Here is a 23911-nt window from a genome sequence, read left to right as displayed (position 1 = left end):
ATTTATGTAAATAAAATTATTTTGTATAATTATCATTTTATTGTTAATCTAACCCTCTATCATATATATAAATAATTTATGTTTGTAAAATTTTATTGTCAACAAAATTATTTATTACGTATAAATAATAAATTGAAATATTCAATTAATTTTATATATTCATGATCTGTATATAAGTACGTATGTATGTATATTGTTGCTATATACATATATGTATGGTCATATTCATTCATTCGTGTTTTCATTGCCATGCGCGCACAGTCGTGGTCATATACACCCGTACATGCGTGTTAATGCAAACTCCAAACTCGCATTGTAAATAAACAATATACTATGAGCAACTGAAGTAACAAAATGTGAAAAGAACGTATAACTGTATTAACAATGGAAAACGATTGTTCAGCGATCGTTTATGTTGCGAACGAAGTCAAGGAATTATCCCTTACAATTACTTATGGACAAACAATTGAAGACCTTTGTATTAAGGTAAAATAATTTTAAAAAGCTATATTTCCTCATAATTCTATTTCTTATTATTTTGAGGTTAAATGAATATTTTATTCAGAATTTTACAAGATATTGAATAGTTTTATTGGTATTTTGCAAATATCAATTAAACTTGAATGTGTGTGTTTAATGAAATTAAAATTGAATTAAAATTTATTTTTGACTTGAACTGTTTAAAGATCTAATATAAATTTTGATGATACTTAGACTTAATAAAATATTTAATGTAATGTATATAAGAATATAATAACAACTTTTTAAATTAAATTTATCCTATTTATTTCAGCAAATATTTAAATTTGCATTTTAATTTACATAGAAAATCATTTTTTAGGCCTGTAAATCTCTTGGTATAGGTCCAGTAGCCAGGCATCTTTTTACTCTTAGAGATCATTATACGAAACTTTGGTATCCATCAGCATACCTCTTGGAAATGAAAGATAAAAACAAATATGAATTTAGGTTAAGATTTAAACCTTCAAGTTTACACAGACTGAAGCAGGTTGACATAAAAGCCTACGATTATTATTTTCAACAGGCACGTTCAGATGTTATGGATAATAACGTACCAGACATCGTTTATGAAAGACATAAACAAGAATTAATTGGTCTTGGTGTTAGTGATATGTATAGGTTTGTATAATACATTTAATTCAATCACTTAATGATTTATTTATTTATAATTTCATTTTTAGTGTAATATAGAAATATTTTATATTGTTATTTGAAGTTATATGAAAAATATGGAATTTGTAAGAATTATTATTACAATTAATTTGCTTTTTGATTCTGGTATGGGTTTTATTAATTAAATAAAGTTCGAGTTTTGTAAAACATTAATTCAATTTTTGTTGTCTTTTTATAGAGTGATGTTAGAAAAAAAAATATCAAGAGAAACAGTGCAAGCGGAATACAGAAAATATATTCCTAAAGAATGTATAAAGCGTCATGCATTTTTTATTAAAAAACCAATTCAGAATGCGCTTCGTAAAATATCTGGATATGATGCAAATTATGTTAAAGAACAGTATTTGAAACAATTTGAATGTATGGCACCAAATTACCCATATGAAGAATATGAAGCTTTAATGGATAGAGGTCTTCAAGATCCTCCAGCAAAAATTATTTTAAGAGTCAATTTTGATGAAGTAAAATATTGTGAAACAATTACTAATCCATGGATTACATTATGTGCAATCGAAGATTTATGTTTTGTTTCTATAAGGTTTTAAATTTATTGTTAAATATAATAGATAAATATTAGAAACAAGATTTAAACGTAATTTTTACATTTTTTATCAGAAAAGTGTTTTTTTGTTGTAGAAACTATATTATGCATTACAATGAGATCAATCTTTAATATTTTTATACTCAAATCTTTTTTATTATTCAGTAGTTTACTATTCAATTGTCTACAGAAAGAATAAGATAGAGGATACTATCGTTTCATAAGAAATATTTGTTTGTAAATTGTATTTAATATATCACAATTGAATACATTATATTATTATCGTTAATTATATTTTTGTATATTTCATTTTTATAGAAAATTAAAAATATTATCTTTATCTGTAGAAATAGTTTCCTTTTTTTTCTTAGTAAAAAGCAATATTTCTTAGTAAAAATAGTTCTCGTTCTTATAGATCTTGTTGAGATAAAATTATAATTGTTCATTCATAGTCGCAATTTATATGTCAAACGATTATTATAGAAATTAAATTTGATTTGAAACTATTACGTGTTGTAATAAAAATATTCTTTCTTAAGTAAAGAAAGTTTGCATTCAATTCATTAGGATTATATAATAAAATGTGTAAATTTTATATAAAATACTTATTAACATTTTGCGTAGCACATAGTCCATTGATGGTATACAATCTAGAATATTGTATAATATTCTTAAATATACTATTTAAGTAAATTAAATGTAAAGAAAACTCAAAAATCAAATTTAATACTACTACTATTTTTCTCTTAAATATTGGAACTTCTGTAATAAAATTTAACTAAAATCCTTTTCCTTTGAGCATTGAACATCTTAATATAATATTATAATTAACACTTTTTTGTTTGTAATATTTCAGTATTTCAAATTTTAATATTTCTATTATTTTCTAGACAAGATAACACAGTGGAAATATCAAGAAAGAATGGTATACCTTCATACCTAATATTTTCAAACAATGCAATTTTAGTGTCCTTTGTTTCTGCTCTGGATGGTTACTATCGCCTAGCAGTTAAATGGACATTTAATTTATGTGGAGAAATTTTCACCCCTTCTTTAGAAAGGTTACATAAATTAAAATGTCATGGTCCAGTTGGGTAAGATTTCATTTACTTAATTTAATATAGTGTTGCAGTATAAAATTTCATAAAAGTATAAGAACATAACATTAAAATTTTATTTTAGGCAAGAATTTTCATATATGAAACTCCAAAAAAAGCGTGCTAATAAACCAGGTTCTTATATACTTAGAGAAAGTGAAACAGAGTACAATGTATATTATTTAGATGCATGCAATAAGGAAGGAAAATTATTTTCAAAGAGAATAGAAGAAAGGATTGAATCAGATGATTTCACTATTACTGGTGTTTCTAGTCGATACAATACATTGGCACAATGTGTCTCATCTTTCCAAGATTCTGATGGACAGCCATATCTTTCAGAATGTTTACCGCCATCAGAATATGGTAAATTAAGAATGTTTTTCTAGTTTTATTTTGATCTGTATTAATAATGTTAGTAAGAGAAAGAATTAACTTACTTTTTTAGATAAATCATCATTATTACTTTGTGCTCCTGAAAGTGCAGTTAGTGAAGTTGCAGCTGATGAACAAATAGTTGCTTCAGTTTTAGAAACTGGACCTCGTTGTGTACCTCAAAATCAGTTAGAAATTTACAAGCCTTTTTTAAGAACTACTAGGATTCAACAATATTCACCAACAGCTCTTTATAGAGCAATTTGGAGATTAACTAAAGGAAAAAAATTAGAAGTTGCTCTGAAAATTTTAAAACAAGAAGAAGAAATACATTTTACAAAAGAATTTTTGGAACTTGCTGGAAAATGGTCCCTATTGCGTTCAAGTGCTGTTGTAAGGTGAATAACATTTTGAATAGATTGGTGCATAGAATAAATATAAATTGTAATTTCCTACATTTTAATATTATATGAAATAATGTAATAATTAAAATATCTTAAGTTATAGTATAACAAATATTAGTAACGTTTTTAAATTTATGTATATCATATTGATACTACAATGACTTTATATGTTGTATTAGATTGTATGGTTTAACAGTAACACCATCCATTGGGATGCTTCTGGAATTGGTACGACATGGCTCTCTTGATGAATATTTACGTAGTTCTTCTTCTCAAACTATCAAAACTGTAGATATGGTAGAAGCAACAGCTTGTTTAGCCACTGCTCTTTGGCATCTTGAAGAGAATGGTGTAGTTCATGGTAACATTAGATGCAATAAACTGCTAGTACATGCCCATACTAATAATAGTTTTGTCGTAAAACTTGCCGATCCAGGAATATTTGTATATACAGAAACAGATATTCACTGGTTACCTCCAGAAACTTATAATGATCGAGAATTGGCTAGACATAGTTTTCAGGCAGATGTTTGGGCTGTTGGAACAACAATTTGGCAAATATTTGCTAGGTAAAGCTTTTTAATGAACAAAATCTACTAATCTTTTGTTGTTTCATTATAATTTTGATTTAGTTTAGTCATAGAATTGTTTTCATAGCATAAAACTATGTAGTAAATAAAATAAACTTGTTTTAATAGCATAAATTATAAAATACGTGTGTTTAATAATATAGTAATTTATCACAAGTATTTTATAATATTCTATAAGATTTAACAAATAAAACTAAAATTTATAAAAATAAAATTTAATATGTGTGTCTGCGCTATTTAATCCTAGGGGAGCCACATTACAAGAATTCCGAAATACTTCTATTATGAAGAAATATTATGAATCTGGAAAACGTTTACCTATTCCAAATGGTTGTCCTATGGACGTATATAGGTTGATGCTTGAGTGTTGGGGAGATTCAAGTGGTTCTAGAAAACAACCTCAAGCAATTATGAGAGACATTAATCAAATTCTGTATCAAGTATACAATTCTCGCAGAAGTCATACGTACGCAACAGCTTTCCCTAAAACATTTACTCCTGAATTGAAAAAATTTGAGCAAGATAACTCTGACTCCAGCGATAATAGATCAATAAATAGTGAATCAAGAAGTAGTAGTCTTTCTACAGACAATACAAGTCTTCAATGGAATGGCACTGATGATAGTAAGAGTTCCTTTGCTATAGTAACATTGTTTTAACAAAATTCAAAAATTTAATTTATTTAAATTTTAGGCGTGCAAAGTTTAATTAACACCAATGATAATTATGCAGGCAGTACAGAAGACCTCTCTGCATATTTAGGTTGGTTATCCAATGCAAGAAGAGATTCAGAAGGGTGTTCAATTTCTCAAAATAACATTCCTAACATGAACTGTATTGAACACTCCACTCAAGCTCTGCGAATAGGACACCCTGGTGACTTAGGCGAGGTAATAAAATAATAAACTAATTGATTGAATATATTTCAATATCTAAATTTAATAGTTGCTACTTATAAGTCTAAAGAATAAAAATAATTTAACCAAATCGTGTTTTCTAAAAATTAATGGTTTTAATTAATTATAATAAACTTAACACATAATATTAATATAAAAATAGGTAATGAGAAGAAATGAATCTGGAACAGGAGAAGATTGTGGGTCTGGAGGAAGTAGCAATGGTTCTTTAGGTCAAATGCGAGGCATTTATGAATTAGATATCGATTGTAATATAATTCTACAAGGCAGAATCGGTCAAGGTTTTTATGGGGAAGTTTATAGAGGTACTTTGGAAAGAGAAAATGGGAAAGATATTGAACCACAACAAGTTGCTATAAAAAAATTGAAAACAAGAGCACTTGAAGCAGATATAAGAGACTTTGAAAGAGAGATTGCTATAATGAAGGTTAATTTAATAATTCTTTTAATTTATTTACTAACTTTTAATTTATTTTTTGTGAAATTTAATATTAATATTGTAATATTAAAACTGTAATAGATATTAATCAAGTAAAATTGCAGACCTTGAAACATCCAAATGTAGTGGAAATTCTCGGTGTAATATCAGAACCTGAAGTTTGTTTGGTAATGGAATATGTAAAACATGGTTCATTGCAAAGTTATCTAACAATTCACAAACAAGAATTGACTCATAAAAGACTATTAGGATTTGCTTTAGATATTGCAACAGGAATGGATTATTTAGGTAGTATGAGTATTGTTCATAGAGATCTTGCTGCAAGAAATATTTTAGTTGCAGATGAAAATAAAGTTAAAATCAGTGACTTTGGATTAGCTCAAGTTACTGGAAAAAACGATTACTACATTTTACAAACTGATCGAGGCCTTCCTATTAAATGGTAAGTTACAGATATAATGAAATTATGTGTTCTTGAGTTTTTATTCTATTCTAGAAAGCCTTTCTTTTTAAGGTATGCTCCAGAAAGTATTAGAGATGGAAAATTTTCTACTCGATCAGATGTATGGTCATTTGGTGTAACAATGTATGAAACATTTGGCTTTGGAGAAGAACCACGTTTACCCGGCCTTGATTCAAGTATAGACCGTCTTCAAAATGAACAAGAAAAAGGAAGTACTGAATTGTTGGCTGCATTAGAAAGAGGCACTCGTCTTCCTTGTCCGTCTACCTGTCCACAAGCAATTTATGTAAAACTTATGTATCCTTGCTGGCATTTACAAAGCCATCAGAGACCAGATTTTGCAACTCTTTGCAAGGATATTAAAGATCTTCTTGCTCAATACTAAAAAGCAAAGATAGAAAATAAAAAATACATGTGAAATTAAGTGTAAGTTAGGCAAATTCAACTTTAAATTATGTAAAAAGTTTGTACAATTTTAATTTTAATAATTTATGGAACTTTGGTATATCTATTTGTCAAAGTTAAATTGAACTTTTTCAAATTTATGGACATTAAATAGCAATATATTGATTCAAATTTAATAATTAAGTAAATATACAAATTGGTACGTTTTACTTAGAGTATGACGACCTTAATTAAAAAGTTTATATGAAATTATTGTTATAAATATAATTGTTGTAATTATTCAAAAAGGAAGGTATTAATGTACCTATTTCCTGTTGTCATATATTATTTACTTTAGCATTACGAAATAAATTTAAATTGTGAATTTGTAAAGAGATACAATTTAGTATAAAGTAGAATGAATTCCACAGAATTCTTTCCTTGTGTATATGTATATACAAGAGTTCTTTTTACATACAAGTAAATACTTATTGTAAAGAAATTAGTATCTTTGCTTTTTGTAAGAAATAAATGATCATTTCATTAATTATATCACAAAATTGAGATTAAGATGAAAAAATAATATTTGTAAAAATTAAGTAACTGCAATCATATATATGTTTAATGCAATAAACATTAAAAAATTTGTTGAATTGATATATTAATTACAGTATCATTAAGAATTAAGCTTAAATAAGTAAAGTTCGTATAATACGTATTATGTATTACTGTAGTTTGTTAATATTGAAAAAAAACTAATACGTCTTTTCACGATTTTAATTTTTAAGCACAAATTTAATTGATCTCTTTCGTAGAAAAGTTTATTTCTAAAATATATGTATACCTACATATAATATTACACAAGCGTACACATAGTGTTACAAAAGTTAAGATATATGTATACTTAAAATAATTTTATCTAAAATCTGTACATATGTATATGTAATTTTTGTAAACTATGTAATATGTTTCTGTCAAAGAAATTTAAAATTTATTTTGTAGTCTTAATATTTGTCTATCTTTTGTAAATATTCTCAATTAAAATATTTCGGAAATTTTTTAATATAAACTAAATACTTTTTAATTAGGACTGCATAGTATTTTTATAAAAATTTTATTACATTGATGAATAACTCTGTTTAATATTAAAAATTTTAATATCAAACAATTGAAATGAATTTTTAAACTTTCAATCGAATTGTCACTGTAATATATTGAAATATTCTATAAATGCTAATACAATTACAAAGAGTAAGAAATAAATAAAGAAATGGTTACATTTAATTTTTTATTTCGTTTTCATAATTACAGAATGTATATATGTATATATACATATATATAAATATATATGCATACAATTATGAATTTGAATTAGCGTTTGGTCCACGTCGACGACTGTAAGTTTGGACCACGTTAACGAATCTTCGATTGTATTGAATTCGCCTTTTAGCTCGACCTGTTTTCTTTTTACTCTTTTCTTGTTTCTCCACCTGTGTAATGGAAAAGAATATTTGAAATAATATTTTAAAAAAATGTAGTAGGGCAAATTTACGAAAATTAAAACATTCATATAATTTCTATTTTCTATGCGTGATATTTTCTATAATACTTGTCCTAATGATTATTTCAGAGTATTGATGGAAAGAGATATATTCATTCTTTTCTTTCAATCATACTGTTGACTCTAATCAAAATAATCGATAAATTCTTTCTGTGAAATATTCTATGATTTTCTAATTGATAAAACCAAGATAGTTGCTGATTATCCGAGTCCTTGTCAATATATAATTTTTCTTGATATATCTGAAGTTTTACTTCTTTCTACATGAATTTACCATATGATAGTATCTTTGAAAAAAAAAGAAAAAAAAAAGAAAAATATTTTTCAATAAAAAGTTCGAGTTCAATAATTATATAAAGTGAATATGTTTATCATATGACATCAAAAATATTGTATTGGTACAGTTAATATTCTGATAGCAAAGTGTTAAGAATTGACTAAATGTGACTTTAAACTGTAGATTTCTTACGAATGTTTTAATCATTTTAAAAATTAACAAAGGAATGTGTGTTATGCACGTTGATACCAGATTGTTTTACAATGTAGAAACAACGTGTGTAGCATGCCAATTGTTGATTGTTTTATGTGATAGATGCATATTTAGATAGTTAAGTTGATTTTAGAATTTACTACATTAGTCTATAATATTTATTTTCCTTAATTACATATTGTATGACTTAATTACCTTTGGAGTTTGAGCTTTTACTTTTCCAGCACGCGCTAAAGATCCATGGACCTTACCTTAAAAATTAAAATAATATTTGATTATTTATGTTAAAATAATTTTATATTTGTAAACTTGAAGATCAATAATATCTAGAGGTATACGAAAATGTAGAGTCTGATTCTTGAAACCATCTTGAGATTTTAAAAATATAGGGATTTCCAAGAATTTCGAAAATTTGAATCAAGGTTTGAGACTATCTTAGGATAAATACTTAACAACATGTCTTATATTAATATATTGTTTCTGACAATAGTTTCAAATTATTAATATAACACATAAAAGTAACTTTTAATTAGATAGATACTTACAATTGTTTTTGACAGTATGTGATTCTCATAAAAAAATTAAATTAAGCATATAATACAGCTCGAGAAGTCTGTGAATTACAATAAATGCAAATACAATGTCTGCCCATCCCATAACATAGTTGTAAGCAAACTAATCTCAAAATGATGTTCAGGTTCTCTAAATTCTTAAAATCCCAGATATTTCCCACATCCCTAATAATATATAAATTTCAAAAAGAACAAAATTTTCTTAGTTGTCAAAACTTACCACCAGGAAGAGAAACTGTTAATTCTAGAACATTTGATGTAAGATCTCCAACTAAAGCATCATTTTCCAGTAAGAGACCAGAACAGTACAAGTTGAATTCTGTATTTGCAGCACCCTTTGTTTCAACAATTTTTCTCTGGAAAAAATAAAAATAAATTTTAATTATTGTTATCTTATATTTAATTATTAAAGGCTCTAGAATCTAATCTTTCATCACTTCACAGGAAATAGTATTATTTATCTAAAGCACTTTTAAAATATTTACTATAGTGATAAGATACTAAAGAATATAAAAAAAAATTATATTGTTATCACTATATTATAAACTATATTATAAAGAGTGTTTAATAGTCTTATCATATATTACTTCCTCTAAAAATTTCAAAGTTCCTTTAATTCATATAACTGTTGACATATATTCGCAAATGGTGTTCAATAAAAGATTTATTTGACCACCAGCTCATAAGTTTGTCATTTGATATTGCGTCGTTGCTCGTTCCAGAGGCATAAAGTTTAGACTCCAGATTATCATTGCGACGCAAATGATTAAATACATGTCAAGATAATATTATTGATTTTATGAATACATAATAATTATATATAAAATAGTTATTTATATTAAGTGAATTTACATATTATATATTTATTATAAATAATTTATTTATTGTAATTATCCTCTTTTGTATGCACAGCTACATTCCAACCCTTTTAAAGTCCAAAAGACAGGAAAATAAAGTTATCTATCTATAAATAATTTAATTATATATACATTAATTTGAATTATTGAAAATTATTTATGTTTTTAAAAATAAAAATATTGTCAATAGATTATTATGATAAAAGATAATATATTTCAAATTAGTTTTGAATTAATGTAAATAAAGACCTTTCACTTATAATATATAAATATATATAAAACAAGAAGACTCTTTTCTTATTTCAAAGAGCACATTTCAGAAAACATATTGTATCAAATTAAATTCTGTAATAAACTAATTACAATAACAATATTACTATTTTTTTTATCATACCTTTATGTCTGCTATAGTCTCATTTTCGTGCGACTCAACCAAAGTTGTATGTTCTCCTCCTCTGATGTGTAACTGCATGTTTACACTATCTCTAAAAACATAATTTAACAGAATAATTAATATCTATCTAAGATATTTTACTTTATATGAAATTCTACTTTATTATTAATTAACCTATAAGCTCTACAGATATAATGCTATAATTCAATTAACATAAAATATATTTAAGTAAATATAAATGTTGAAAATAATTATACATTTCATATCAGTTAATTAAAAATATGTATGTATAAACTACATACGTGTACGAACTGATCACACAAAGGATGAATGACTAATATTAACACGTGTTACTAAAAGAACCATATTTAATTTTAAAATAGTTGTTTTTATTAAAAAGACATTCTAACTAATATCAGATATAGTTATAAAAATATTGTACCTTAATAGATTAATGCTGTAACAATACTTATCACATTAAAATGAGGAAATGCGATAATTTATACTCACAAACGACGCAGTAATGATTAACGGGATCCCTATGTTGAAGTTGTTGGAGATTATGAAGAACTATCGATAATCTGATAACGAAACGATTAATCGATTTTGTTTTAATATTGCAAATAACGATTTATCGATATTCTGTTAAACTTAATATTTATTTTACATATTATTTAATAGCATATTGTAAAAATATTGAAGGGAAATTATGATTGTTTAATAATAGGAGGATTAATTATAATATAACGTGTACTATATTTTCGTGTGATTATATTTTCATAAATATTTAATTTCATATATAAAAATATATAATTCACATATATAGGAAAACTGTTAATTTTAATTAACATTGAAAAATTTATATTTGAAGGTACAAAAATTTAAATAATATTTCTTAAAATACTGGAGATTCTTAAGTAGCATAGTTAACCAATCAAATTTCGATTTATACCTTTCATATGCATGAAAGTATGTACATGTATAATATAGTGAACACACAAGTCTTATTGAGTATGAAAATTTTCAACTGTTATCATCTTAGCCTAACCTTATATTAGAATTTAATGCAAGATTAAATAATAAATCTTAAAAGCATAATCTTGTTTTTGTTATAGTTAAGAATAACATTTTATCAAATATCTTATTAAAATAACGAAGGTTATAGATCCCATGGCATTTCCACTGAACGATCAGATTTATACAAAATCTTTTACACCTAGAGAATATCAAGTAAGAGAGAATTTTATAAATTATTTAAAGGATTTTAAGAAAATATATTGTTGTATACAATATTTAAAATAAATATTATTGCAGGTAGAATTATTTTATGCTGCTAAAGATAAAGACATTATTGTTTGTTTAGGTAAAAATTATGAACAAACTTTTATTGTTATAAAATTAATCCAAGAATTTGCTACAAACAATAGAAGGTAATAATATATAATTATAATTAGTTTTTCTTCTTGGAGAATTCTTGCATTATTGCATTAAATTTCTTTTAAAATTATTTATTGTAAATTGTTAATTTAGATTATTAAGTGAAGGAGGAAGACGATCATTGTTTATATTAACAGACGAAGAAAAATGTACAATAAAAGCAAGCTACATACAACAACTGACAGATTTAAAAGTATTATTATGTGACACTTGTTCACTTACAGAATTTATAGAAAACTTTGAAACTTCTCATGTAAGGAATATTAGTGTCTTATTAGTAATATGTTTACCAACATATATTATTATTATACTACTAACTTCTTTAATTTTCTATAAATTATTTTGAATAATTTTTTTAGGTACTAGTTACAACTGCAAAGACATGTGCACAATTATTGACAGATAGAAAAATTTTACCATGTCAGATAAATCTAGTCATAATTGATGAGTGCCATAAATCTATAGACAATAACAAGCTAAAATTTATTTTACAAACTATTTTGGCATGTGAGAATGTTCCTAGAATCATTGGATTAGCTGTACCATTGTTTAATTTAACACAAGAGCCTGGAAGATTAGGATTGGAAATAGAAAAAGTAGAAGACACATTTCAATGTGAAGTTGAAACAGCTAGTGATATATTATCTATATTGCGGTATGTATATTTTAGTATGCAAGGTAAATCTTGTCGTTAGGGTAAGAAATACAAAAAATTGATTGGTATAAAAATCTTTCTTTTCATAACTTTGCTTGTTTCATAAGTTCAATATAATATACCAAGAACAAATCTTTTTTTGTAAAAAAAAAAAATTGTAAAGGTATTAGTAATTGGTTTTATTAAGTCTTAAATTGAAGTAAACATATGTACATTTTATCTTTGAGATAACTCTATGCTAAAAGACGCAAATATATTAAATTTAAACATTTTTTAGCTTATTACAGAATAATTAATTTTTCTAATATTATATCTTAATATTATCTTAGATAAAAAGGTATTCAGAATTCTATTAAAAAGATATACTGCATTTTTAGGTGCATGTATGAAATGAAATGTAATCTTAGGAAAATACATTTTAACATTTCTTCTTTACATTTCTTTTTTTCTATTTTTAATGAAACAAAAAATAAAGTTATTATAATTATATGATTCTAATATATGATATTTTTACTCAATAGTGATCTTTTTTTAAATAGGTATAGCCCTAAGCCTAAAGAATATGTAGTAGAATATGCTAAAAATGCAAAAGGAAAATTACATACTACTATAGAAAATTATATATTGCATGCTCTTGAATTTTTACGTGATCATCGTCATGATCCAACTGAGATTTACAATGAAGAATTTTATGAAGACATCCAAAAAATACCAGATCCTACAGAGAAACCTTTTGAGATGATGCAAGACTTTTTGTACATATTAGAAACTCTTGGACCATGGTGTGCAGATCGTGCTGCACTGGCTCTTCTAATTTTAACAGAAAAATTAAAAGTAAAGACACCTTATGAAAGACATTACCTATTATTAAACATGGTAGCATCTGTTTTCACAAAAATACGAGCTTTGTGTGATAATACATTTGAAGTTTTATCTGAAAAGGAAAGAATATATAAATATACTACTCCAAAGGTTCATAGATTATTGCAAATTTTAAAAACATATACACCGTATTATAATAAAGATATTAATAATACTGATAATAAACTAAATGAAAATATTTCTCAAAAGTTACCAGTAAATAATAGGGAAGGGTTTACTAGAGATAGATTTGTGCAATCTAAAAAATCAGATTGTAATTGGAAAAGTAATGAAGAAAATTGTAGAAAACCACCTAGAGCACCACGACACATGCGTGGTATTACAGATCCTGACTTACTTTGTGGAGTAATTTTTGTAAATAAGGCATTTGTGGCAAAAGTGTTGTTTTATTTGTTAAACGAAATATCTATGCATGATGAAGACTTACATTTTTTGTCACCTCTTTATACGATTGAGAGGAATATTGAAGATATTAGTTATTCAAAAGATTTAGAAATAGAACATAGAAAACAAGAAGAAGTTTTAAAAAGATTTAGGATACATGAATGTAATTTATTAATTTCGACTTCAATTTTAGAAGAAGGTTAGTCACTAATTTATCTTATTATTACTACATAACTTATTTTAAATATTATTTTATTAATATTATACTAATATACCGTTTTATGTTTGTTAGGTATAGATATTCCCAAATGCAATTTCGTAATGAGGTACGATTTTCCAAAAACTTATCAGTCATATGTACAATGTAAAAGTCGTGCAAGAGCTACAGATGCATTATATGTCTTATTAGTACCACAAGAAATGTCAAAAGAGTATATATGGCAGCTAGCTCAATATCATTACATAGAAAAGGTATTAAATTATATGGTATATTCTTTTTAATTACTTTAATTATTCGTTATGGTAAAATTTAATGGAATATATGAACTGGATCTGATGTTTGATTAATGACTATATTGTCTGCTCGATTTAATTTAGTCATAAACTTCAGTGTGTACCAGTTTTAATATCAGCCATTTAATGTGGTTCATTACCTGTGTCCATCCCAGTCGAAAGTTTTAATGGAAGAGCATCAATCTATTTTGTAGACTTTGTTAGTAAAATGTTCTAATAACGAACCATCTGAAGAAGAAGAAAACGAAGCAGACATGTATGCTGCTATGATACCACATTATAAACCGCTTGATGGAGATGATGCACCTAAAGTTACTTTTAATTCTGCTATATCACTAGTAAACAGGTAGTATAAAATTATGAATAGAAAACAATGAAAGCACTTTAAATATTTTATAATCATAATTCTAGAAATTATTTCATATTATTATAAAATTTTATTTGTTTAGATACTGTGCAAAATTACCTAGTGATACTTTTACAAGGTTAACTCCAGAATGGTCCATTCAAGAAATGGATGTTGATAATAAACTTATGTACACATGTTCTTTACGACTTCCTATAAATTCTCCAGTAAAATATGTTGTATTGGTAAATATTTTTGTTCTTTATAATGGAAGCATAATATTAAATCTTTTCCAATATATATGTGTGTATGTGAATTATTGTATATTACACTATTATTTCAGTCATATCCTATGCCTAATAGAGCTATGGCAAGACGAATGGCTGCTTTACAGTTGTGTATTGATTTACACAGAAAAAATGAAATAGACGATAATTTGTTACCCATTGGGAAGGAAAATTTTAAAGCTAAACCAGAGGATGCAGAAGTACCTGCTCTACCAGATGAAAGTAAAGTGGACTTTTCTGAAGCTCGACCGGGAACAACTAAGCGCAGACAATATTATTATAAAAAGGTTTTATTCATAAAAGATAAAAGTTATAGTAATATATACTTTATTTAATCCTAATATTAAATTGTGCTTCATAGACAGCTGAGGCATTAATAGATTGTAGACCAATAATTGGAGTTCCTTCTTATTTATATCATATTAATCTGGTTTTGAGTTGTCCTTTACCTGAAGAACAAAATACAAGAGGTCGACGTATATATCCTCCTGAGGAATCAGCTATTGGTTTTGGTATAATAACATTAAAAGAAATTCCTAAGGTAGTCATAATTACACACATACACACGCGCGCGCGCGCACACACACAGACACAAAATGTGTAAATTACTCGCAATATTAATCATTAACTTTTTATTTTAGTTATGTCCATTTCCTATTTATACTAGATCTGGGGAAGTTCATGTAAAATTAAAACTTAGTAAACAGACTATAATTCTGAATGAAATGCAAGTAGAAAAAATTGCTATTTTTCTTAATTATACTTTTACAAACGTATTAAGATTACAACAATATTTGATGCTTTTTGATCCTAATGCTTCAGAGAACTCATATATGATTGTACCTGTGAAATTAGGTAACTGTGAACATTGTTAAAAATATTATTATTTATATTATATTTGATATTATATACATACAAATCTATTTTTAACAGATGAACAATCTGACGTCATTGTAGATTGGAATTTCTTAGAATGTATATATAAAAATCGAAATGCAGGGCCAACTAAAGTTCCAGAAGAAATCAGAAAAAATTTCAAGTTTGATGCATCGAAATACCATGATGCAGTAATTATGCCATGGTATAGAAGTCAAGATCAACCTCAGGTATTTTAATGAAAATCTAATATAAATAAAAAAACGTTACAATTGAAATACATTATATTTTCTTGCTCGTTTTAGTACTTTTATGTTGCTGAAATTTGTACAAATTTAAATCCCAAATCTTCTTTTCCTGGTGATGATTATAGCACTTTTGAAGAATATTATCTTAAAAAATATGATATACAGATACAAAATTTAGATCAACCTTTACTAGATGTGGATCACACATCAGCTAGATTGAATTTTTTAACACCAAGGTAGATATGATGCAAAATATATGATTATATTTAAAATTGTTTTTGTAATTATATTTATAATTGTTTTATTTGTAATTTATAATATTTATAATATATATATACATATATATACAATATTATTATTAAATAAATATGGAATAAAATAAATATACTATATTTATATCTAATATTTTATTTTAGGTATGTTAATCGAAAAGGTGTTGCTTTACCAACAAGTAGTGAAGAAACAAAACGGGCAAAACGGGAAAATCTGGAGCAAAAACAAATTCTTGTTGCTGAATTATGTGCAATTCATCCTTTCCCAGCTTCACTTTGGAGACAAGCAGTTTGTTTACCTTGTATTTTATATAGAATTAATGCTCTATTACTTGCTAATCAAATACGGTGTCAAGTTGCACGAATGATAAATTTAGGACAGGAAAATTTAAATCTCGGTAGATATAAAATTATAGAAATTACTTCTAGAGTTTTCGTTTTTTGATTTTAATGTGAAAATATTTTAGATTTTGAATGGCCACCATTAGATTTTGGTTGGAGTTTAGCGGAGGTTTTAAAGAAATCTAAGGAATCTGAAAAAGCAAAGTTAGCCAGAAATGAAACTATCCAACAAAATTCTACAAATGATACAATTGATAATAAATGTCAAAATATACCTAAAGATATAATAGACAGTTTACACAAATCAGATAAAGAAGACTTGAATGAAAATAATTACGAGTTTCAAATAAAAAATGATAAGGTAATCGAAATAGGGGAACAAATGTCAAATGACGAAAATGAATTAGAAATTGGTACTTGGTCAAGCGACATGGCAATGAATTCTCTGGATTTTGAAACAAATAATTTAAAGTCATTTCCCTTAAATGTAACTGTTTTACCAAATGATTTTAACTGGAGTGATATTCGATACGGATCCCCTGCATGTGAATCAGATTTCGACGGTTATGAATCGGACGATATTTATAGCGATGGATTTGTCGATACTTCTGATGAAAGTGAAGATGAAAACAGAGGGTTACGAATTGCTTACATGGGAGAAAATATTGCAGAAGCCGTAGAAGACGAGAAACAGATGTCTAAGCAAGAGACCAATAAAAAAATTTTGGATTTGTTAGAAACTGAGAAAAATTTGGATGACGTTTTATGGTCGTACACGGAAGAGAAAGAGAATTCTTCAATTGCGAAGCATAGACAAGCTCATTACGAATTTGCTAAAGTAAGAGAATGTGAAATAATGCAAAATGGATCTTTTATACCCTGTGATAATGAAATTGCAATAAAAAAAAAAGCTTCATGTAATTTACAATGTGAAGAGAATTTGCCAAATTATAAACACAAAGATTATGTAGAAACTGTAATCGAGAAATTCACTAAAGAAATATTAAATAACAATGATACTGTACAATTGATAAAAAAGGATTCTAATCCATCGAAATTTACATATCATTCAGACAGTAATCTTTTTAGCTTTGATTTTCAACCAGAACTAGAAAACCATGCGGGCCCAAGTCCTAGTTTAATCTTACAAGCTTTAACTATGTCCAATGCAAATGATGGTATTAACTTAGAACGTTTAGAAACTATTGGTGATTCTTTTTTGAAATATGCTATAACTACTTATTTATATTGTACATATGATAATATACACGAAGGCAAGCTTAGTCACTTGAGATCTAAACAGGTATACAAAATTCGAGATATTAATTAGCTTTGTTGGTTGTAATAATTTATTTTAATATAATGAAAACCTTTTAGGTCAGTAATTTAAATTTATACAGATTAGGGAGACAAAAAATGTTAGGTGAGAGCATGATAGCAACAAAATTCGAACCACATGACAATTGGTTACCTCCTTGTTATTATGTTCCAAAGGAACTTGAACAAGCATTAATTGAATCTGGTGTACCTTCTACTTTGTGGAATCAAGCCGACATTCCAGCTTTGCAAGCCGTAAATCCTTCTGAAATAACTCAATTAGTTCGAGAAACGGAACAAAAATTGGGTGTCATGAAAACTGAACTTGATCGGAATGAGACATCACTTTCGAATAATTTAGATAACATGCGTTGTTTTATACCGTACAATTTAATTACGCAACATAGCATTCCTGATAAAAGTATCGCAGATTGCGTGGAAGCGTTGATTGGAGCTTATTTAATTGCTTGTGGATCTAGAGGTGCATTACTTTTCATGGCTTGGTTAGGGATTCATGTTTTACCTACAGAAGAGATTACTATTATACAAGAATCAGAACCAAGAGAAAGAGTTCCAGGTAGTACCCCTTATATAAAAGGAACGAACGAAAAAGGACAAACAACATGGACACAGGTATCTATAATTGATTTATATAATTATAAATAAATATCATATATAAAGCATATCAATTATTGTAGATTCGTTATGGAAAATTGGAAGAGCCACAAAATCCCTTACTTCGATACATTCCTGATCCAGAACAAGAATTAAAAATGATGCTTGATGGTTATGAAGAATTAGAGAAAAGTATAGGATATGAATTTCATGACATTAGTTATTTATTACAAGCATTTACTCATGCATCATATCAACCTAATAGGCTGACAGATTGTTACCAACGTTTAGAGTTTCTTGGAGATGCTGTTTTAGGTAGCAAATAATTGGTTCTTGTCATTCTAGTATAATTTCCAATAGTGAAAAATTTAATATAAAAAATTGTAATTCTAGATTATTTAATAACAAGACATTTATATGAAGATGCTCGTCAACATTCTCCAGGTGCTTTAACAGATTTACGATCCGCCTTAGTTAATAATACTATATTTGCTTCTTTAGCTGTAAGATGTGGATTTCATAAATATTTTCGACATCTTTCTCCTGGTTTAAGTATTGTCATAAATCGTTTCGTTAGGATTCAAGAAGAAAATGGACATTCTATTAGCGAAGAAGTAAGAAGCTTTAAACAAATTTGCTTATATATATGCATTACGTGTGTGTCTATATTTCATTATTATTATTTGTTTCTTTTTAAGTATTATTTAATTGGAGAAGAAGAATGCGAAGAAGCTGAAGATGTAGAGGTACCAAAAGCATTAGGTGATGTTTTTGAATCACTAGCTGGTGCAATTTATTTAGATAGTGGAATGTCCTTGGATGCAGTATGGAGCGTCTATTACGCCATTATGAAAAATGAAATTGGTAACTTTTTAAAATATCTTTTATCTAATTACAAAGATAAATTTTTCATGAAAAGAAACAACAGGAATATTTTACTATTTCAGAACAATTCAGCACCAATGTTCCTAAATCTCCAATTCGTGAACTATTAGAATTAGAGCCTGAAACAGCAAAGTTTGGAAAACCAGAAAAATTGGCTGATGGACGAAGAGTTCGAGTTACAGTAGATGTTTTTGGTAAGGGCTCTTTTAAAGGAATTGGCAGAAATTATAGAATTGCAAAATGTACTGCAGCAAAATGTGCTTTAAAAAAGCTGAAGAAGATGCAGAATTATTCAAGAGATAAACTATGATAGCATATACAATATTAGATCAAAATGAAAACATAAAATGAGATTAATTTCTGTATTACTGTTAAAATATATTTCTATAAAATTGTATCCATAAATACTTATGAATTTGTAATATAAAGAAATTTTATGTATTCTAGCCTAAAATAACATTGCACTAACGTTATAGAATGGATTTATGAATTGCACGAATTAGTAGAAACGATATGTATCGAAGTTTATTATTACAATTAACAAAACAAAATTTTGGGGAAGAAGCGTAAATATATTGTTATATTGTAAATATTTAAGCAATCATATAAAAAGTACTTAAAAATTCCAAAACTATTTTTTAAATATGCTATATTGAAATATGTAGTTCTGGTATTCAATGTGTCATAAGTATTGATTTAATCAATTGTAAGTAACTTTTTTCTATGACATAAAATATCTTTCGAGCATCTCATTACCTTATAAATTATGCAATTTGTTGTTTACCAATTTTCCTCAAAATTCTAGTCAACACATTATATGTTTTTTAAATATATTTTCCCAGTATTAAAAAGATTTAGAACCGGTGGAATTTTTTATAATAGAAATATACATAATAAACATATTGTATAGAAAGATTAATATGTATTAGGGAAATTAATAGCTAAATTTAAAAAGTTAAAAATTAATATCTTCTTTCTTAATGAAGTTGTTCCCATTATAATTTTTTATACCTTTACATTTTTATCAATACCTAATTATTATTTATCAAGAAATTGTCAATTTCAATTTGAAGTAAAATTACTAAAAATGTATAATCTAAAACGGAAACTACATCATATGATAAGTTTAAAATTGTTATATATATATATATATATATATATATATGTAGATGGTACACATCACTGTATCATGTACATATGCCACTTTTTATTAATTTTTATTAATCATTTTTCTGCATATTTGAATGTAATATAATCTTTATGTAACTAGCATTACTTTTCTTTTTTTGTAGAAACGAATATTTATCATATAAGTTGTACTAAATTTTTGTAATAAATGTTTTTAATTATATAAAATAAGAGAATGAATTTTAAATTGTGCTATAAAATTAAATTTTTTAATATGATACAATAATGTTATTATATGTATATTTAAATATATTAAAACTTTCAATTAGATCGGAATATGATAATACGATCGTAATCTGAAGAACCACGAATATATCATTTAATTAGAAATGTTTGCAAAATGTAATATATATACAATTTAATATCTTTTTATATCTATTTAAAATAAAAATGTTAAGAGCCAAACTGGCTATAAAAAAGAGCTATAGCAGGATCTTCACATTTGCATGTAATTAACACGTCTCGAAATTTATCTAAGATCTGTAATAATTGCGATCTACGAATATTTTCTAAATACATAATCTCTTCTAAATGATGACCTCCATTAAAATAACCAAGACGGCATAATCTATCAAGTAATTTTCTATCATCAGAAGGAATATCATACTCTTCCGATTGATAATTGTATATTCCATTTTCTTTATGAAGTGTTATTGATAGTTCTTCATTTATATCAGCTGAAGTACCTTTTGGAACATCACTTAAGTTACATGCACTATTACTGTCTGTGATTTCATTTATATTATGATTCAATTCATCTTTTGCATCCTTAAAAAATATGTGACAGATTATAGTTAAAAAGTAATTTAATTTATAGTTAAAAAATAAATTTCTTTAAACTTACCAATGATACTCGTCCGTGTACAGTTGGCATATATTGTACATATGTATGTAGTTGTAAAAGTAAATGATTCTTTAATAACCATATTATTATTTTTACTAATTGTGTTTGTTGTTGTGACTGGCTCAAAGGATTTAACTGTTGACTTATGGAAATTGGTAGTGAAAAATCACTGAGAACCTATTACCAGTAGAAATTTAATTTTACATACAATTCGAATAATATAAAATTATATAAACAATTCTTTCACATACTTGTAAAAGACAAAGCCCAGGAAATTCTTCAGAAAACACCTCTAACAATTGATTTGTAATAATAGCATCTGGTGATACAACATAAACATTGCTTTCACAAAGAGGATAAATTATAGTAGCTTTAGCCCAATATATTAAATGCCCAGTCAATTGAAAAACTTGAGTTAGTGTTAAGTCAGAATCAGCAGCTAGAGTTTGTAGACTTTTTAAAGGACTATACATTTGGATTAGGCGTTTAAGTGCAGGAGAAGAATCTATTGGAAGTGAATCTAATAAATCTAAAGGTTCAATGAGTAATAGTATACCGTGATAAGGCCTTAAACTGTTTAAACACCTGCAATAAAGTTTAATGTTCAATATTTACTTCAATTTGTAATTATTGAATATAATATTTACCTGTCTATTATTTCTGGATTGATAACAAATCCTTTTTTATGAGATTGATGAACCTTTTGTGGGAGACAGAAACGTACTTGAATCCATTTATTAATCATAATATTGATTATACCAGAAGTAGTAAGACTACTAAACACAGACTTCAAATCACGTGAAAGTGAACTTCTTTGCAATATTAATTCATATGGCGACTCATCACAATCACTTTCACCTTCTGATCTATAAATACATATAAGAAGTTCCAATTGTTATTCTTTTATCACACATATAATTCTATATACCTAGTAGCAACTTCATCATGAGTAGAAACCATAATCTTTATTTCTTCTGTTAAAAATCCACATCTCTTTTCTTCGTGTCTCAAAGCTATGCCTAACCTAAGATAAATAACACTTGAAATTTTGTCTTTCATATATCATGCTTTTATAATATAATATATGACAAACCTCCTACTTAAATCATAATAACATTTTACTATAGAATGGCTGGCTTGAGCTTGAAGGGCAAAAACTATATTAAAAAGCATCGAAGAATTAACCTCTTTCATTCCATGAGATGGAACTAAAGTTGGATGTCCAACAAAACGGACATCATTTACTTTTAATTCGAACTTTTGTTCACATAATTCTGGTTTAACAGCGAATAACGTAGATAATACTTCATCAGTTACTCCAGTCAAATTTCCATTGCTTATGTTAGAGATTGGAAAAGGTAAAGACTGTTAATAAAATTTATTGAATGTTATTAAATTACTTTATTTGTGCAATGATATTATGTGATATTGAATTAATGACATTTGTCACAAAGTACTAGGTCAGAATATTATATGAAACAGACCTGTAATAAATCCTCTGTGATAGTTAAAGAATAAGGATTTTTTCTTCTAGTACATTGATTAGAATCTCGTGTATGTTTCGCTACGTGTGGATATCGAAATAAAAGTCTATCACCTTTACTATCACTTTTCACAAGAATTATACTCAATGGATTTATCTCCATAATTGCTGTTAATTGATATAGAGGTTATATAAAATCTTGTCATCAATAAATTATTAACCAGAAAATTTAATTAGTTAGAAAGGAAATCGGTAAATATATAATCGGTAAAAATATAAACTCGAAATAACTTTATATTCGAGATATAAATACCATTTTTCTGAGTAAACATTTTTTGACATATTGCTCATTACGTTTTACCGGAACCATGCGGTCTAGATATTACGCTATTCTTAAGTTTAATACACATGCATTTTGGTTTAACAAACATGGTTTTTTAAAGGTTCGTTTAAGAAATTTGTACTGCAAATTCATAGATATTATATGATTATAATTAAACATTTAATTGTATGTTTAAGTAGTCAAATTATTTCTCGTGTTTAGTGTACTGATTACAGTGGTAATGTGTTTATATATTTATCATTCTTTATCCTGTTTTTGAATACTATAGGATTGTTTTGTCTCCAATCAATGTCTATTATAATATTTTAATAAAATTTATATTTTAATTTAAGAAACGACAATTTAATCATCTTACATTAATTATTGTAACTAGCAGAATATCAAAAAAGATATAGAAAAATCCAAGAACGACTTTTGGAATAACGACTGATTGCATATATACTCTTACTACTGACAATACATCTAAAGAACTTATTTTATTCATGCAATTAATTCATTAATGCTTATTTACACTCAATATTTTTGAACGAATTAAAAATAAAATTTGTAAAATTATTATATACAGTATACATACAATTATTAAATACTATAAAATTCTAATGTATAATATATAATTCTCTCTCTATATACATTGTATATACATATAATACTTTGAAATTGTATCTTACTGCACTGTATCTTTTTCTAAACTTTTAAATCTTGTGGTCATGCAATGA

The 23911-nt window shown here is 26.3% G+C and overlaps 4 protein-coding genes across 7 annotated transcripts; 2 read left to right on the top strand and 2 right to left on the bottom strand.

Moving 5' to 3' along the window:
* The first annotated feature begins 266 nt into the window (after positions 1-266).
* Positions 267-8799, top strand: Hop (tyrosine-protein kinase hopscotch). The gene is made up of 12 exons (XM_072020712.1): positions 267-486; positions 842-1140; positions 1373-1732; positions 2626-2829; positions 2918-3198; positions 3281-3605; positions 3791-4180; positions 4449-4825; positions 4895-5091; positions 5261-5545; positions 5662-5999; positions 6072-8799. Exons 1-12 carry the CDS (start codon positions 385-387, stop codon positions 6403-6405), a joined length of 3492 nt encoding a protein of 1163 aa, XP_071876813.1. The 5' UTR covers positions 267-384; the 3' UTR covers positions 6406-8799.
* On the bottom strand, positions 7679-15892 carry Rps30 (ribosomal protein S30). Of its 3 annotated transcripts, none has more exons than XM_072020752.1 (5): positions 15889-15892; positions 10279-10363; positions 9248-9383; positions 8651-8706; positions 7679-7894 (listed from the first exon to the last, which is right to left on the bottom strand). In XM_072020752.1, the coding sequence occupies exons 2-5, from the start codon at positions 10354-10356 to the stop codon at positions 7763-7765; spliced, it is 402 nt and encodes a 133-aa protein (XP_071876853.1). In that variant the 5' UTR covers positions 10357-10363; positions 15889-15892; the 3' UTR covers positions 7679-7762. The 3 variants fall into 3 exon arrangements, with proteins under 3 accessions (XP_071876853.1, XP_071876852.1, XP_071876851.1); XM_072020751.1 differs by lacking the exon at positions 15889-15892 and adding an exon at positions 10789-10854 and having other exon boundaries at positions 10279-10369; XM_072020750.1 differs by lacking the exon at positions 15889-15892 and adding an exon at positions 10721-10841 and having other exon boundaries at positions 10279-10367.
* On the top strand, positions 11295-19742 carry Dcr-1 (Endoribonuclease Dcr-1). Of its 2 annotated transcripts, none has more exons than XM_072020708.1 (20): positions 11295-11508; positions 11593-11708; positions 11809-11968; positions 12075-12370; positions 12910-13835; positions 13929-14107; positions 14344-14495; positions 14599-14740; positions 14839-15069; positions 15144-15323; positions 15424-15637; positions 15716-15888; positions 15964-16142; positions 16323-16576; positions 16646-17823; positions 17898-18470; positions 18536-18767; positions 18846-19066; positions 19151-19316; positions 19400-19742. In XM_072020708.1, exons 1-20 carry the CDS (start codon positions 11449-11451, stop codon positions 19645-19647), a joined length of 5880 nt encoding a protein of 1959 aa, XP_071876809.1. In that variant the 5' UTR covers positions 11295-11448; the 3' UTR covers positions 19648-19742. The 2 variants fall into 2 exon arrangements, with proteins under 2 accessions (XP_071876809.1, XP_071876808.1); XM_072020707.1 differs by having other exon boundaries at positions 12892-13835.
* Positions 19236-23460, bottom strand: Nprl3 (GATOR complex protein Nprl3). The gene is made up of 8 exons (XM_072020736.1): positions 23166-23460; positions 22854-23020; positions 22463-22734; positions 22298-22393; positions 22017-22235; positions 21621-21954; positions 21370-21546; positions 19236-21293 (listed from the first exon to the last, which is right to left on the bottom strand). Exons 1-8 carry the CDS (start codon positions 23182-23184, stop codon positions 20919-20921), a joined length of 1659 nt encoding a protein of 552 aa, XP_071876837.1. The 5' UTR covers positions 23185-23460; the 3' UTR covers positions 19236-20918.
* Positions 23461-23911: the final 451 nt, after the last annotated feature.

The sequence above is a fragment of the Bombus fervidus genome, chromosome 18 (genome assembly GCF_041682495.2).
Source record: "Bombus fervidus isolate BK054 chromosome 18, iyBomFerv1, whole genome shotgun sequence".
In the NCBI taxonomy this organism is placed as follows: Eukaryota; Metazoa; Arthropoda; class Insecta; order Hymenoptera; family Apidae; genus Bombus; species Bombus fervidus.
This window is presented reverse-complemented; position numbering and strand designations above follow the sequence as displayed.